The sequence below is a fragment of the Parathielavia appendiculata genome, assembly GCF_033297405.1.
Source record: "Parathielavia appendiculata strain CBS 731.68 unplaced genomic scaffold N657scaffold_29, whole genome shotgun sequence".
In the NCBI taxonomy this organism is placed as follows: Eukaryota; Fungi; Ascomycota; class Sordariomycetes; order Sordariales; family Chaetomiaceae; genus Parathielavia; species Parathielavia appendiculata.
In genome coordinates, this window is record NW_026944248.1 from 71,575 (window position 1) to 85,962 (window position 14,388).

The 14,388-nt window shown below is 52.3% G+C and overlaps 4 protein-coding genes across 4 annotated transcripts in view; 3 read left to right on the forward strand and 1 right to left on the reverse strand.

Annotated features, from left to right (window-relative positions):
* The first annotated feature begins 1,772 nt into the window (after positions 1-1,772).
* N657DRAFT_263331 (uncharacterized protein) lies at positions 1,773-2,598 on the forward strand. The gene is made up of 2 exons (XM_062786503.1): positions 1,773-2,401; positions 2,424-2,598. The coding sequence occupies exon 1, from the start codon at positions 1,865-1,867 to the stop codon at positions 2,396-2,398; it is 534 nt and encodes a 177-aa protein (XP_062643025.1). The 5' UTR covers positions 1,773-1,864; the 3' UTR covers positions 2,399-2,401; positions 2,424-2,598.
* Positions 2,599-5,409: 2,811 nt separating this feature from the next.
* N657DRAFT_650357 (uncharacterized protein) lies at positions 5,410-6,807 on the reverse strand. Its single transcript, XM_062793923.1, has 4 exons — positions 6,264-6,807; positions 6,140-6,206; positions 5,841-6,079; positions 5,410-5,777 (listed from the first exon to the last, which is right to left on the reverse strand). The coding sequence occupies exons 1-4, from the start codon at positions 6,391-6,393 to the stop codon at positions 5,755-5,757; spliced, it is 459 nt and encodes a 152-aa protein (XP_062643026.1). The 5' UTR covers positions 6,394-6,807; the 3' UTR covers positions 5,410-5,754.
* A 5,157-nt stretch (positions 6,808-11,964) lies between these two features.
* On the forward strand, positions 11,965-12,984 carry N657DRAFT_560142 (HET-domain-containing protein; the record flags this gene model as incomplete). Its single annotated transcript, XM_062787977.1, has 2 exons — positions 11,965-12,651; positions 12,739-12,984. Coding segments are annotated over 2 exons (933 nt in total), but the record flags the coding sequence as incomplete, so codon positions are not given.
* An 879-nt stretch (positions 12,985-13,863) lies between these two features.
* N657DRAFT_558260 (uncharacterized protein) overlaps positions 13,864-14,388 on the forward strand; it is a gene marked incomplete at both ends in the record, with an annotated part of 2,266 nt that continues 1,741 nt past the window's right edge. The window contains one exon of the mRNA XM_062787964.1: positions 13,864-14,343. Coding sequence (XP_062643028.1) covers positions 13,864-14,343 — 480 coding nt within the window. The remainder of the gene's footprint in view (positions 14,344-14,388) is intronic.

Below are 14,388 nucleotides of genomic sequence, written 5' to 3' on the forward strand. Positions count from 1 at the left end.
AGTATTTACGTCGACGACATCGCAATTCCTACGATGATTACAACGAGCAGGGCTCTCCATTCCCCCAACAGTCTGTTCAGACTCGACCGAACTACCTCATCGACGAAGACTTCTACGATAAGCCTGAGGATCTCCTCCTAAAGGATGAGATTACTGAATACTTCTCTTTGCCGTTGTTACCTGTGAAGGACCCCCTAGAATGGTGGCGGCGGCACCAGACTTCGTTGCCAAAGCTGGCAAGAATGGCGTTCGATATCCGATCAATACCGGCCACTTCTTGTGAGGTTGAGACAGTATTCAGCCAATCGAAGTTGACGATATCGACACAAAGGTGTCGATTGATGGACCAGACAATTGAGCAGCTCGTTTGTTTGAAGTATTGGCTGTCAAAACGGGTGTTTTGAAGCAGGGAGGTTGCTTGACTGGAAATCGCGATGGCAAGGCGCCACTTGTGTTCTAACAGTTTCAATAGATTTGACTGTATTCAAATCAAACTCAAATTATCGCAAATCTCACCCCTGCCCGCTCAGATCAAATCAAATCTGAGTCTGATTTGGTTTGATTTGATTCATTCGGAACGCTGCTTCAATTGATACCAGAGCTGCCAATGAACCTTGCCTACGTTATTCAAGCCTGTAACTGTCGCCAATCCAGCAGACTCAAGAACTGGCCGGGCCGTCGTCGGAGGAGTGAATCCGCCTATGATGACTGCATTAAGCAGACAACTAGGGGGCCAATTCCTACCTCATGAGAGGGGCAGGTTGCGGAGCGCTTGAGAGTGACCCTTGCTGATGGCATCGAAGCGACTGCGAACATGAATCTCTCGGGTGGCTTGTTCAGACGAGATTTGCGGGCAGAGTACTTTGTCGACGCCGGCGCGTGGCACGATGCCAATAAATCAACATGGACCATGGCTGATGGATTCGTGGGCGCACAAGTCACCCCGTCAAGTCAAGCTTCTGTACACAGTTAGCAGAGGCAACTAATAACGCTAGACATGTGCTATTGGTATTGGCAACGAAGTGACTTGAGGTTGGTTGGGGGGCGGCGGCCCGCGATCCTGCGTTTCAAGGTTGCAATAAACAAGCGGCGCTGCTGACATGGCACGATAGGTACATTAGTTGTGGGGCCGAAATGGTAGGGTACCAGAATCTCTTTATGTCCCCGCCGTCGAGGTAGTATTGTTCTCATAACATCCGCTATTATGCTGGATGAACCAGGCACCAACCTGACAATATTACGATCCAATGCTGCCGGCGCGTGCTGTACCTACCTTGGCCACCGCCAGAGACGTGATAATTCTGCTCCGTCTTGATGACTTATTGCCCTAACCAACGACTCTTTGAGTAACATACGAATTGCTCACGTGGTCCGTCGGATGGTTCTTCTAGCTCAGGCTCATTTAGAGAGATATACTGCGGTAATACCGACGCTACATCAGGCGGGACGCCCGTGCCTTGTAATTAATTAATTCCTTCTCCAATCAGCAAAACGGCCCCGGCAGGATGTCAGCGTGATATTGAGGCGAGGCTGCACTCGCTCCATGCAGACAATATTGCTGACAGTGAACCGACTTCCCGAATCCCCAAACACTTGTTTTTTTTGGGGTTTCGACTGCGCGCAGGGTCAACGATGTGGTGTTGAACGTGGATATGGCCAGGGAAGTAGTAGCCAGGCATCCATGGTGCCTCCTATGCCGAGGTAGTCGGATTCAAGACAGCTGAGACTGTGTATAAAAAGAGCATCATCCCTCCCCGTCGAACTACCCGAACCTCAGTAGATCGAGAGCCAGCACCGACTCGTATCTTCTCACCTACCCGTCTTCCACCTTCTCTCAAAGTCCGCGATCCTCAAACGGCTCACCATGAAGTTCACGGGCCCCGGTGTCGTCCTGGCCGCCCTCGCCAGCATCATGACCCCCGCCAGCGCTGCTCCCACTGAGTCCGTCACGACTCCCAAGTCGATTCCTGAGTCGGGCGTGGTCTGGACTCCGAGCCCGCACAAAACCACCAACAGCAGCACCAACACCTCGGGCGGCGCCAACCGCTTCGCCATCGCCGCCATCAACGACTGCGGCGACTCGACCTTCATCAACCAGTCATCGGGCGGCTCGCCGCTCGTCGCCGACTGCTGGCGCCTGCACGACAACATCGCCGGCGACGGCACCTGGACTGTCTGGACGTCGCAGCGCACCATCGCCACCTACGGCACCTGCGCCTTTGGCGTCTCGCCCATGTATAGCCCCGCCGAGATTGGCAACGGGGACGTCCGCGACCTCATCCGCGACTCGATCGCCCGCTTCCAGTGGTTCGACAAGGTTGGCGCCAAGGGCGTGATGCATTGTGAGCGGCCGTTGGGGGACTGGACTGAGGTCGAGTGGGGCATCTATCACACTTAAGAGGTTGACGGTGAGTGGCTAAGAGGGAGCGACCGACCTGGTTCGAGATGGGGAGTACCATGTAGCTTTCTTAGGTGTGTCGTCGGTTCTGGGTACTAGGTAGCCTTACCTTGGTCGCTGGCCTGAAAGAGCATAGCCCAGAACACAGGACATTACCTACCTGGTAACTGATTCTCCTCACACACTAAACCCTGGAGTGCATGCCAGTTTCTGCTTGTTTGACCCATATGATTCGGGTTGTGACTCGAGCCCTAATCCAGGTAGCAGCACCCGCATCTTTCGGACGTGAGGCATATCTCCAGCCCATCGAATCATCAACCCTGGCGACAGTCCGCTTTAGCACCGGTAGAGAATCACAACACATCTATACCCTCACCTTAGCCTATCCACGACCTCTCAGGCCAGTGATCCCATAGACGGAACACACCAGCTGGCCTCCCTCTCTTTCCGATCCTGTCCTCTCGCCACGGCGCCAAACGAACCAAGATAGCATACCCCAATCCGCACCTAGCTGATTGGCGTGCGGCTCCCAGACGTCTGGACACCAACAACGGAATCGACCCCACAATGGAATTCTGACACCTCATCACCACCAGGATAAAAGACATCTAGCTCATCCAATTTACAAGCAATCTATACACGAATCTGATGATTCTACTCCTCTTCGGCCCGGCAAATAGTCTCTGAGCTACACCAATTATCTGCTCGGCCTCCTCGACTGCCTGGCTGTTCTGTCGCGTCTTCCTCCTTTTCTTCGTAGGGGACATCATTGGATCCTCCTTTGCCTGGATAATATCCTCAATCATTGCAAATTTGTTATTGGCGTTCTCTTTTAGCTTCTTACGGCCCTGTGGCTCGTAAGCCTCGAATTCCTTCGTCAAGTGGTCAACGTGGCCTTTCAAAGATGTTGTGATGGGCTGAGCCCATGATGGCCTCGGCAACCCTCGGCCGTGGTATCATCATAACGTCATCCTGAAGCAGGCAGTGTCCGTGTGTTCCGGAGCATATAAGAGCTGCCCTCTCTTCCTGTCATCTAGTTATCTCTTTTCTTCTTCTCTCTCCATTCGAGGCAAACTCGTAGAGTCGTCACCAGCTAGTTGCAATATACTCCTGGGACCATTACAGATGTAATCTCGGCGTTCTTACATCTAGGGCCTTGCCTGGCTTGGCCAACAGAGTCCTTGTCAACCGTCCACTAGCTTCCATGCCCTCCTTTACACCTCGCTGGTGCGTATAGATGTCCTGGCTCTATTGAGGTGTCCAGAACTCAGTCGTAGGCTTAGGGGGTGGTGTTTCCAGCCGTGCAAGAAGAGCCTGAATTTTCAGGACTGCCTCGGGGTCTTCCAGCAATTTGGATGGTTCCAGCGGCCAAATACCGGTGTTCCTAAACCTAGAGATGATATTCCTAGCAGACATTCCAAGCCTAGATGCATCCCTATAGCAATAGAGGAACCGTCGCTTGTTCACGGCAGCCGATGCTGTGAAGCTTGATAGGGCCTTGGTAGCTTGCCGGCAGTAGTTCTTTGACCATAGACGTATGATCAGACCCCAGGACGTATGCATAACCGCAAGCATATGACATAACTATTAGACCAGGAACGGGGAATCCCGTGACAACTCCAGCCTCTCGCAGAAATCTTTGTAAGCGTCCCGTGTAGAGCCTTTCGTACGAGAGCTTCCAACAGAGCTGATTTCTTAGTTTTGACAGCATCGTGGCGGCGTAGAAAGCGGTCGATCCATCTGGCACCCAGGGGCTGATGATCACCTCCTTCAGCCAAGATGGCCTACGCAAAACTCACCACCTGGCTACGGCTAGGAGCCCTTGCAGACTTTTCTTCATCGAGGCACCAGTCGACGACATGCCTCTCTTGCACAGGGCTGAGGCGTTGTTCGTGGATTTTGGCTTGTTGTCGAGGGTGGGCGCCATGAAGCCGTCGCACAGAGCATGGCGTTGTTTCATTTGGGACAGGGCGAAGGCCGGTTGTAAGTGGGTGAGGGAGGCTTGCAAGTCTGTTTTCCCTATTATCGTTGCTTTGTTAGTTTCACCCCTTCCGGCCTAACCTTTGACCTTACTGAGTTTGCTCTATCTTGAGAGGAACTGCTAATAATGAGATGGAGAAACAGAAACGAGGATGGCGGAGGATCATAGAAAGAATGTTTGAGCGCGCCGAAATAGACAAGTTTGGTTCTGGCTTGGTCCGGTTTGCGTTGGGCAGCCAACAGTTACATGCTCGAGTAAGCTTAGACCAACCAAGTGGTATTGAATAAGTTGATGAAATGAAGCTTGAATTGGAGTCACGATTCCAGAGTGACCACACAATGAAGGATCAAGATAGTGGGTTAGGGTGCCTTAGAACGTCCCTTTCTTTTTTGGAACTAAATTGTCCTCTCTAATCCTCCCAGGGGAATTACCCCCTTATATAGAGACAGTATGCCATGATATGACGTTTATGTCAGGAACTGCTTCATAATGATAAGCCCATCTTGACCGAGAGTCTCCAAGTCCGTCAACCAGCCGTCATTGTGATGGATCTGTGTTGACTGAGAGTCTCGCATTGAACATCAGTGCTCAGTCCGTGAATTTGGTGCCAAGGAACCCACTCAGTTCAACAGTTTGGGCTTCCTCTCTCGTCGTCCATTCAAAGAGAGTGTGGCTTAGGTTTTCAGCTGTGAGTTCCTCACTGGTTTCTGCTGTAGTTTGCTATGCTAGAGTGTCTCGAAAGACGGAATATACCTATCGTGGTATAATATCTTGGATTTTCGGGCATTGTCGTGATGTTCCTGTCTGCTGGAATCGTCAAGGTAATGTGCTTTGCATATGCGGTTTCCCGATGTCTTTATGTACAGTATATTATCCATGAGTAGCCCATATCAGTGAGTGGCCCATATCAGTGAGTGGCTTATATCACTGAGTGGCTTATATGAGTGAGTGGCCCTCCTTAGCAAGTTTAGCAGGGCCGTACTTAAAAATTCGGAATGAATTTGTTTAAGAGCAATAACATCTCATTGCAGCCTTACTCAAAACTGTTGAAGGTGGACCATTCACCAATATGGGCCACTCACTGATAATATATGTTATCTCGTTCATTCGAATATCTCGGAATTTTCAAGTTGGCTCTGTGGTTGCCATTCACTCATTCACGTTGCATAGCCGGGGGTTTCTTGTTTGCTGTGCTCAATTTGGACTGAATGTTTCGCGTTGTTCTTTGCTTGAGCCAGCTTACCCTCCTTGACCTCCCTCATTCATCAACCGCACCGCCACTAGCTGCCATGCATCCCCAAGCTCACAGTCCATACCAGGCGTATTCACTTTGTCATACAGGACGCACAGCATCTGTGTAGTCCAGATGCTAAGATCACCCACAGGCAATAGCGCAACCTGGGTTCTCAGACTTAGCCGGAAGAAGGACAAAACGGTTCAAGTCGATGAGAGGAATCGTACCTGTCGCAGTCCCAATACAATCAGCCTCCCCGGCACGGCCGCCGCAGCCCATCTTTTGCAGGCAAGCCGCATATCCAAAGACACACTGACCGTCCTCGGCTGTGTACTGACACGTGTCAAAAGGGTCAGGGCAGCCTTGGCACCGGTTGCGGAAGGACCAGATGTGGTCATTCAGCGCGCCTGGAACCGTGGGGGCGTCACCGTAGTTTGGCCAGCTGTGGCCGCGGCAGTCTCGCTCTCTGTTTAGTTCCCAATGTTAGTAAAGTACATGATGGAGATACTATGAGCCATTCACTTACCGGTAGAAGGTGGTGCATCCGCCACCTCGCACTGAGCTTGCTCGGTCACCAGCGCCGTTCATATTCCCTAGACCTCATGAGTATCCAACCCGTTGTTATCAGTATATGCAAGGGGGATACGCACAGCATCTGTCATCGTTTGGACGGGTCTCCCGGTGGGTTGCGCCCCCAAAGTTGGAGTGTTCATACAAGGTGAATTCTCTGGCTGAAACCACGCCCGCAAGGAGGCCAACGACAAAGATGGTGAGCTCCATTGTGGGTAAAGGGATTGCTGAACTGGGGGGTAGCGTAAGTCGCAGATTGAAGAACGGAAGCCTGCTGCCTTGAGGAAAGAACTGCTGATGGAAGTGATGTGCGCTACAAGGTGGCAGATATGCGAGTCTTTATGCTCATCATCGCATCGGCTCCTTGCATCAAGACTTCCAGACCAGATACCTCTCGAATCGCAACAAGCTGTTGACGGAGTTGCAAGACTCCTAAGTCCGAGAAATATCACGTCAGCCCGGGGATACGGCTCGGGACCTAAGCAGTCGTCCATCTCCAGTTTCAGAGACTACGAGTCACCGTGTACTCTGAAAGGCTAGCTGGAAGAGCACTGCGCTTCCCAAACAGGTGGTTTGGGCCGCGCAAGTTGGGAGGCTGAGTCTCGTGGGATCTTGTGGGGCTGCTGCACACTTGAAGTTTGGCTCATTGGCGATGCTAGACGTCCAACCCCGAAAGGGATTTACAGTCGTCTCGGATGTACTGTGGTAGACGAAGACGCGGTGAGAGAGGCGCAAGCGCTTGGAAGCGCTTGGCTCTTGGCTCGGTGTCACCACAAAATTTCTATTGCAAATGGACTCGTAAAACGTGTCTAGAGAACTCGGTAGCATAATCAAGGCGGAATAGACTACGCCTTCCAGACTTCATTGGCTGTGGTTTGTCGTCGTTATAGAACCGGCCACGGTCTGGAACGAGAGCAGGATCTCGTCCGGCGAAATACTGGCCTTTTTGCCAATAAAAGTTCCCTGTCTGATCAAAAAGGTTCCAGAACTGGTAGCTATGAGGGCAAAAAACATCCCCTTTGAACAGCAACGAAGACAAGAAGCTGTCGCCACTGTGGGCAGCCCGAAAACGTGAATCTGAACCTGGTGATTTACTCTTTTTTGATGGATGGATGGAATTCATTTCGCCCGAAGGCACGAAGCCTAAAGGGCCTTGGCACGCTAACTACTGTACATCCGATTCGTTGACGTTCGGTCATCAACTCGTACAAGCCCTCTACTCGTTTCCCCTGTCTCACGCCACTAACTATTGCCGCTTGACTTGGGTTTTAGCAGATCGACTTGGAGGCTGCGTTCTCCAAGCGTTCAGCGTCCTATCTTTAGCAGCTAAAGCAGGATCTGCTGGCTGAGGCTGTGTGGTGTTTAGTGGAGTTCCTCTACTATGAATGGATCCAATCTCCGTCCTTCCTCGTCAAGATCTAATCTCCCTGTCGCCATTGCGTACTTGATCGTTGCCCGGACTGCTTTCATGTCTGGCGACCATATCTTTAGATCCGATGGTGCTTTCCCTTCCAGTAGAATGAGAGGCTCCCTCGCCTTGCCACTGTATATTATTATTATTCCTACACCGCTGTGCCCTAGGGCGTGCCGGACCTTCAACAACTTACTATACAGGAAAACCGCGCCCTCGTGGGCCGGGTGAAAAACCCATATCGACAATCAAGGAAACGATCAGTAGTGCGATCCTGCAAATACAAAGTGGGAAGGCCTCTTGGCCTTCGAAGGAAAGGTATCAGACTGCGAGCTCCAGCTCCAGCCTCCTGGCCAGACCGTACATCGGCAGTTTCCCCGAGTCCATCAGCCAGTCCAGGATCCTCCCCGTTAGCCGTGCAGCTTTGGGACTGATTGCCTGTAGGACAGAATAAAAGTCCCTTCGCGTTCTGATCTCGGCTCTCTCCCATCTTCGAGTCAACGGTGGGGCCAAGCACCACATCACAAGGTGTTCGACAGTCTCTCGCCCCTCTCCACACTCGCATATAGGCGTCAGTACCTCTGGGACTCTCCTTTCGAATAAGAAAGCCCGAAGGCCTATGGCCCCGGTTCGAATCTGGATCAACAGTGAACTCTTCGCTCTGCTGAGGCCGTCGTGTCTCCTTAGGGTTTTGTCTTGGAACGGAGTATCGTGCTGGTGGTCAAAGTCATCTGCGGGCCTCGTTTGCTGTCCGGCCGTCTCGTTCCTTGAGCCACCTCTCTCTCCAGGCCTCCTCCATTACTCTGTCCGTGTCGGCAGTCCCTCCCGTCCAAACTGCAATTGTGTTGGCGGCTTTTTCTACCGCTGTGGGCTCCTGCGGCCCAAAGGCTCGCGGTCGGCTCCTGTTATCCGTCCTCGAGTTGAATATCTGATATATCTTGCCGCTTGTTAACTCGAGGGCAGTTTTCAATTTTTCCTGGTCAACCTGCTTGAGCTCCATTTTGTTCGCCTGTTGATGAACTTGGACAAAAGCAAGCGCCACGACGGCAAAAAAATTGAGTGTGACAGCAGCAATATGAGTGTGGTAAATCTGGAGTTCAAGATGTTGATTGGTATAAGGCTACAGTGTACGCTGCTTTTGTGAAACCAGGAAAGGTATCAGCGACCTGAACAAGTGCGATTTGGTAGGTCTGTGCGTGAGGAAGGGTTGTGGCTGGGAAGCTGTGGCGTTGCGAAGAGAAGATTCGGGTTGAGTGATGGAAAATCAAGGAAACGGGGGTATGCAGAGTGAGGATATTGAAAAATTTACGGCCGGGGTGAGGGAAGTGAAATTTTGGGTTTTGTCAGAGTTTGAGCAGAGCACCGCCGTAGTAGGGGGCTGAAATAACAGCAGTGGGTCCGGTACTGGCAGGGCTTGTTGTCAAGTCACTGGATGAAGGACTATTTGGAGAAACTTGAAAAGATGTCGTATGATCAACTTCGTGTTGCTGTAAAAGAGGCATGGGAAAAGGTCCCTGAAGACTGGCTCTTGGAATTAGTTCAGAGTATGCCCAATCGCGTTCAGGCAGTTATCGCGGCAAATGAGCTCTGTACTAGATATTGAAGTAACTGAAGTATGAACCGGACTACCTGGGTTGCAATGTTGGGAGAGGGAAAGGAGGTACAAGCGAGACACCCCTGTCAGTACCGGACCCACTGCTGTTATTTCAGCTCCCTACCTTCGTACGAGTACACTGAACTTGGGGAAGGAAAGAAGAGATGTGAGACACTGGTAGCTCGAGAAAAGGCCAAAGCATACCTAGTGGACGAGATCCTCAAGGTCAGGGAAAAGGGGAGAGGCAAACAGCTCCTCGTCAAATGGACGGGCTATCGCAGCCGACATGGGAAGCCCTCCTGGTCAGGTTAGAGGAAGCTCACGGTCAGAGACTGACAACTCCCCATGAAGAAGGGGAGGAGGGGGGTAATGTAACGGGCTGGGTCCGAGATGGGCCTCGATGACCCTCGGCCAGCTCTTGTATAAGCACGGTCCACCAAACCCCCTGGATGAAGCAATTCCCACTCGACCCACAGTGTCGAACCTTCTAGCAGCGCACACCTGTGAGGATAAATTGGCTCTCGAGCTACCAGAGTCTCACATCTCTTCTTTCCTTCCCCAAGTTCAGTGTACTCGTAGAGTCGTCATCAGCTAGTTGCAATATACTACCTGAGACCGTTACAGGTTCGCGGATAAATAGTACTGACTAGCCGGCTCAACTACGCAAGTCAGTGCCTGGTTTACTACGGTTACCAGCAACGAATACCCACTTAGGCATTCGGCTATCCTTGTCACAGCGGGATAGGCGGACAATCCAATAACAGTTGTATTCAGGTTAAGCGTCGAAATACTTCCGCGAAACCTTTCGTCCCTAGACTTCAAGTTTGTCGGATCGATACCAATGTCATTGATCGAGGCGATTGCGAAGCTACAGTCTCTCCAAACGATTCAGTTCAGAGGAAATGACTGGTCGGTTGACCACAACGTGATTTCGGAGCTCTCCACCTTAAAGAAGCTCAAGGACGCTTGGTATTCATGGATTTTCGACTGGGATAGAGTACTCGAAAAGGAGGGGGGGTGGTAAACGGGCTCGGAAGGCTTTTAAAACCCAAATGACACGTGAGGTGAAGAAGTATGAGAAGATATCTAGTCTAAGCTTTCTAAACCTCCGCGGGAAAGTTAAAAGGTGGCTTGACTGTGAGATAAGCTTTCTTTGCTCGGAGAAAGGCGGCTATGCCGAGCGTAGCGATGATTTCCCAGAACGACAAGGGTAAAGTGCGGCTTGTTGATAGGCAATAATAAGAAGATGACTTTGGCCGTTGTTGGGCAGCCAACAGTTACATGCCCGAGTAAGCCCAGACCAACCAAGTGGTATTGAGTAGATTGAGGTATGAAATGAAGCCGAATTGGAGTCACGATTCCAGAGTGACCACACAAATGAAGGATCAAGATAGTGGGTTAGGGCGCCTCAGAATGTCCCTTTTTCTTTTTTTGAAAAATTGTCCTCTCTAATCCTCCCAGGGGAATTACCCCCTTATATAGAGACAGTGTGCCATGATATGACGTTTATGTCAGGAACTGCTTCATAATGATAAGCCCATCTTGACCGAGAGTCTCCAAGTCCGTCAACCAGCCGTCATTGTGATGGATCTGTGTTGACTGAGAGTCTCGCATTGAACATCAGTGCTCAGCCCCTGAATCTTGGTGCCAAGGAACCCACTCAGTTCAACAGCCTTCGATCATTTTGCACCTGGCGTTGCTCAAGCGAGGTCGTCCGAGCGCAATATGGGGCAGAGGGGCGTTAAGCAGAACGAGGAGTGGTGGGGACTGCAAGCGCCACCTCAGCCCAACACCGTGTGCCCTCTGAACAAGAAAGCTTGTGCACCTTTTGCAGGTTGGTCGGTCGGGTTGCTGCAAAAGCATGCGACTCGTAAACGCCGAGATCAATTGCAGTCTTCTCACCGCCTGCGTCCTCTGACCCACACACCGTAGGAAATGCACGGAGTAAGGTCAGCCCCCATTGGCCGTATTTAGTGAGCTGCCCCCACCGCAACGCTGCCAGTGTCAATGTCACGGTGGGGCCGTCTCCCTGTCTGATTAGGCATCACAAAAACTCGCCCGGGCAGCCGAACGGAGCGCAATCCATCGGCTACTGAGGAGGCCGTTCCGCCGCCGGTTGCAACAGTCACAGTGTTGACCCTACGGCGCTTGTGCTGCAAGGGATTCAGATCGACCATCCACTCGGCAAGTTGGAGATATCATTGCCTAAAAGGCGGCTGATGGGACGGCCAAAAGCGTCGTAGCAAATATTGCCCGTGAGGTCCGTTCTGTCAGCAGGGCGTAAGCAGCCGTCAATCCCGCCAAGCGCTCTGCATGGAGGTGGCGAAGCGCCACCGGACGCAGCCACGGGGCCAGCTGTCCGTCCAAGGCGCCATGCATGCAGCATTGGAATGCACGGCCTCCTCCAGCGCACACGAAGAGCGGGAAGGCAGATTTGCAGAGGGGCATCACAACCGCCCACATAAGCAAGGACTCGAGGCAGACTGCGGTGCATCAGGACAAACGAACCAGTCAAAGCAGGCGTGAAGCCTGGGAAACCGCGTAAAAATTTGACGGCAGTCTCAACACAGCCGTATCTTTTTAAGCTGCTCACCGGCATCTCCCCGACACCCAAATCAATCCGCCGATAGATAACCGAACAATGGGTTACTCATCGGCCGATGAATTCTTCCAGCAAAGGGACCAAGATCCCTTCCCTGAGGAGGAGCAAGAGACCTGGACTGAAGACGAAGAGGAACAGACGACCCGGACCGAAAGCGAAGAAGAAGGGGGCACATGGCACAATCCGCTCTGCAACTTTCTCGAACTCCACTCCTCTGGCGGTATCCGGAGGTGCTTGACCTGCTATTCTGCAGACGTGGACCCAGCTGCTCATGGCGAGGCCACTCGGTGGTTCAAACCCATACGACAGAAGACGGAGCTGCGGCTGTTGTCGGTCAAAGCGGGCAACTTCGGCGACGTTGTCCATTGTTGGCTGATTCCATGCAAGCTGGAGAACCGACCCACATATGAGGCAATCTCCTATACCTGGGCAGACGAGTTCGGTGACGCCACTAAGAGCAGAGAGATCTATCTCAACAATTCGCCTTTGCGCGTTACGGTCAACTGTGAGGCGGCCCTAAGGCGGGTCCGCCTACCTGAGCGAGCGAGGACAATTTGGATTGATGCCGTGTGCATCAATCAAGAAGATCAGCAGGAGCGGGGCCATCAGGTCCAGCTCATGCCAGAAATCTATGCGGGAGCGCGGCGGGTGCTCATTTACCTAGGAGAACCAACGAACGTGGAGTACGAGAGCGTTTCATACATCAGCGACAGACTACGTTTTAACCAGGACGACCTTAAGCTTTGCGACGAGCCTACTTTATCGGCGATCGCGAGACGTGCCCTCTGTTCTCTCCTCAGCCGTCGGTACTTCTCCCGAATTTGGATCTTACAGGAGGTCAGTCTAGCGAAGGAGGCGACGGTGATATGCGGTGCATTTGAGATGCCGTGGGGGCGCCTTCGACGTCTGATCCTGAACTTATTCGACGATCTTGGATCCTTACCTCAGTTAATCGAGTTCGATAAACCAAGATACCGGGAACCATCACAACTTCTTGAACTCCTCGACCTGGCTAGAAATAGCGATGCAAAAGATCCGCGAGATAAAGTCTTCGCAGTCTTTGGCATGATCAATTGCGCCGAAAGTCTCGGCTACGTCGCAGACTACAAGGAAGAAACCGAGGGAACGTATAGCAGGATCGCGGTGCAGCTTAGTGAGGCCCACGGCCTCATGGCTATCCTCGTACGTGCGGCATGTTATCGCAAGATCGAAAGTCTCCCCCTTTGGGCGATTGACTGGTCGTCTCCGGAGTCGGGCTTAAGGCAAACGCCAATCAATGACGCCCATGGAAACTTCCCAATCATTCTCCCGGACAAGAAACGACATGAGATTGAGTTCGTCGGCGCGCGGATCAGCAGTTTGAAGACGTTACTGGGCGCCGGTTACCTCGTCGATGTGTCCCTTCTCGATAAGGGGCATAGCGACCCATTTTTAGTGACGACGCTCCAACTCGAGTCTCTCCATCGGAAACTGAAATTACCCCCAGGTGATTCGCTCTGGATCTATGCAATGTTACGAAACCCGGACAGTCCATCCTGCAGTAGCGTAGACGATTTCGAAAAGAAGCTGGCGTGGCACTCAACCAAGCGCGTGAGAAAACTTGATGTGGTCAATTCCCGAACGGAAACATTCCTCTTATCTGTGGGCGAAGAGTTCTCCTTCGGAGGACTGTGCGTACTCCTGCCCACCACTGCAGATATGGCTGAAAGACAGGTTTTGGGGGGGAGCCTTGGGAAAAGGCGTGATCTAAGAACACGTGCGGAACTGATGCTACGGTGGGAAATGGAATTGCTGGAGAAAGTGCGCAATGGTGTGAAGGAGCAGATGCAGGAAGAAGTGCTGGTAAAACGGTGGCTGGAGAGAGTGCAGCGGGAGAGGGAATTGATACCAGAACTGCACGTGGCGGCGCATAAGATGCTGCCGGAGGTCCTGGAGCGATGGAGAGTGTTAGATAAGGCATGGGAGGCGCTCAGGAAGTTGGAAGCTGAGGTTCTCGAGCCCAAACCGCTGCGGCTGAAGCGAGACCACCAAGTGAAGATCTGGGCGGACCCTCTGGCGGAAGGGGACGGTGGAGTACAGATCCCACCAGATGTGGTTGAGACAATTGCAGGGAATAAGTGGAATGGAAGAGAGATCATGGCGTTTCTTCTACAGAAACGAGGGGACCAGGTCCGGATCACACCGGACGTGGTCAAGGCAGCGGCAGGGAATAAGGGAAACGGAAAAGAGCTGATGGCGCTCCTTCTGGAGAAACGAGGGAACGAGGTCCAGATCACGCCGGACGTGGTCAAGGCAGCGGCATGGAATGAGGGAAACGGAAAAGAGCTGATGGCGCTCCTTCTGGAGAAGCGAGGGGACGAGGTCCAAATCACACCGGACGTGGTCAAAGCAGCGGCGGAGAATAAGGGGAATGGAAAAGAGCTGATAGCGCTGCTTCTAGAGAAGCGAGGGGACGAGGTCCAAATCACGCCGGATGTGGTCAAGGCAGCGGCAGGGAATGAGTGGAACGGAAAAGAGCTGATGGCGCTCCTTCTAGAGAAGCGAGGGGACGAGGTCCCAATTACGCCGGACGTGGTCGAGGCAGTGGCAGGGAATGAG

What these genes read in the sequence shown, in the direction of transcription:
- N657DRAFT_263331 (XM_062786503.1), top strand. Translation starts at nt 1,865, where the DNA reads ATGAAGTTCACGGGCCCCGGTGTCGTCCTGGCCGCCCTCGCCAGCATC.
- N657DRAFT_650357 (XM_062793923.1), bottom strand. Translation starts at nt 6,393, where the DNA reads ATGGAGCTCACCATCTTTGTCGTTGGCCTCCTTGCGGGCGTGGTTTCA. An exon ending in TCCAAACGATGACAGATGCT is followed by an intron (nt 6,207 to 6,263) that starts GTGCGTATCCCC and finishes CATGAGGTCTAG; the next exon opens with GGAATATGAACGGCGCTGGT. An exon ending in TTGTATTGGGACTGCGACAG is followed by an intron (nt 5,778 to 5,840) that starts GTACGATTCCTC and finishes CTGAGAACCCAG; the next exon opens with GTTGCGCTATTGCCTGTGGG.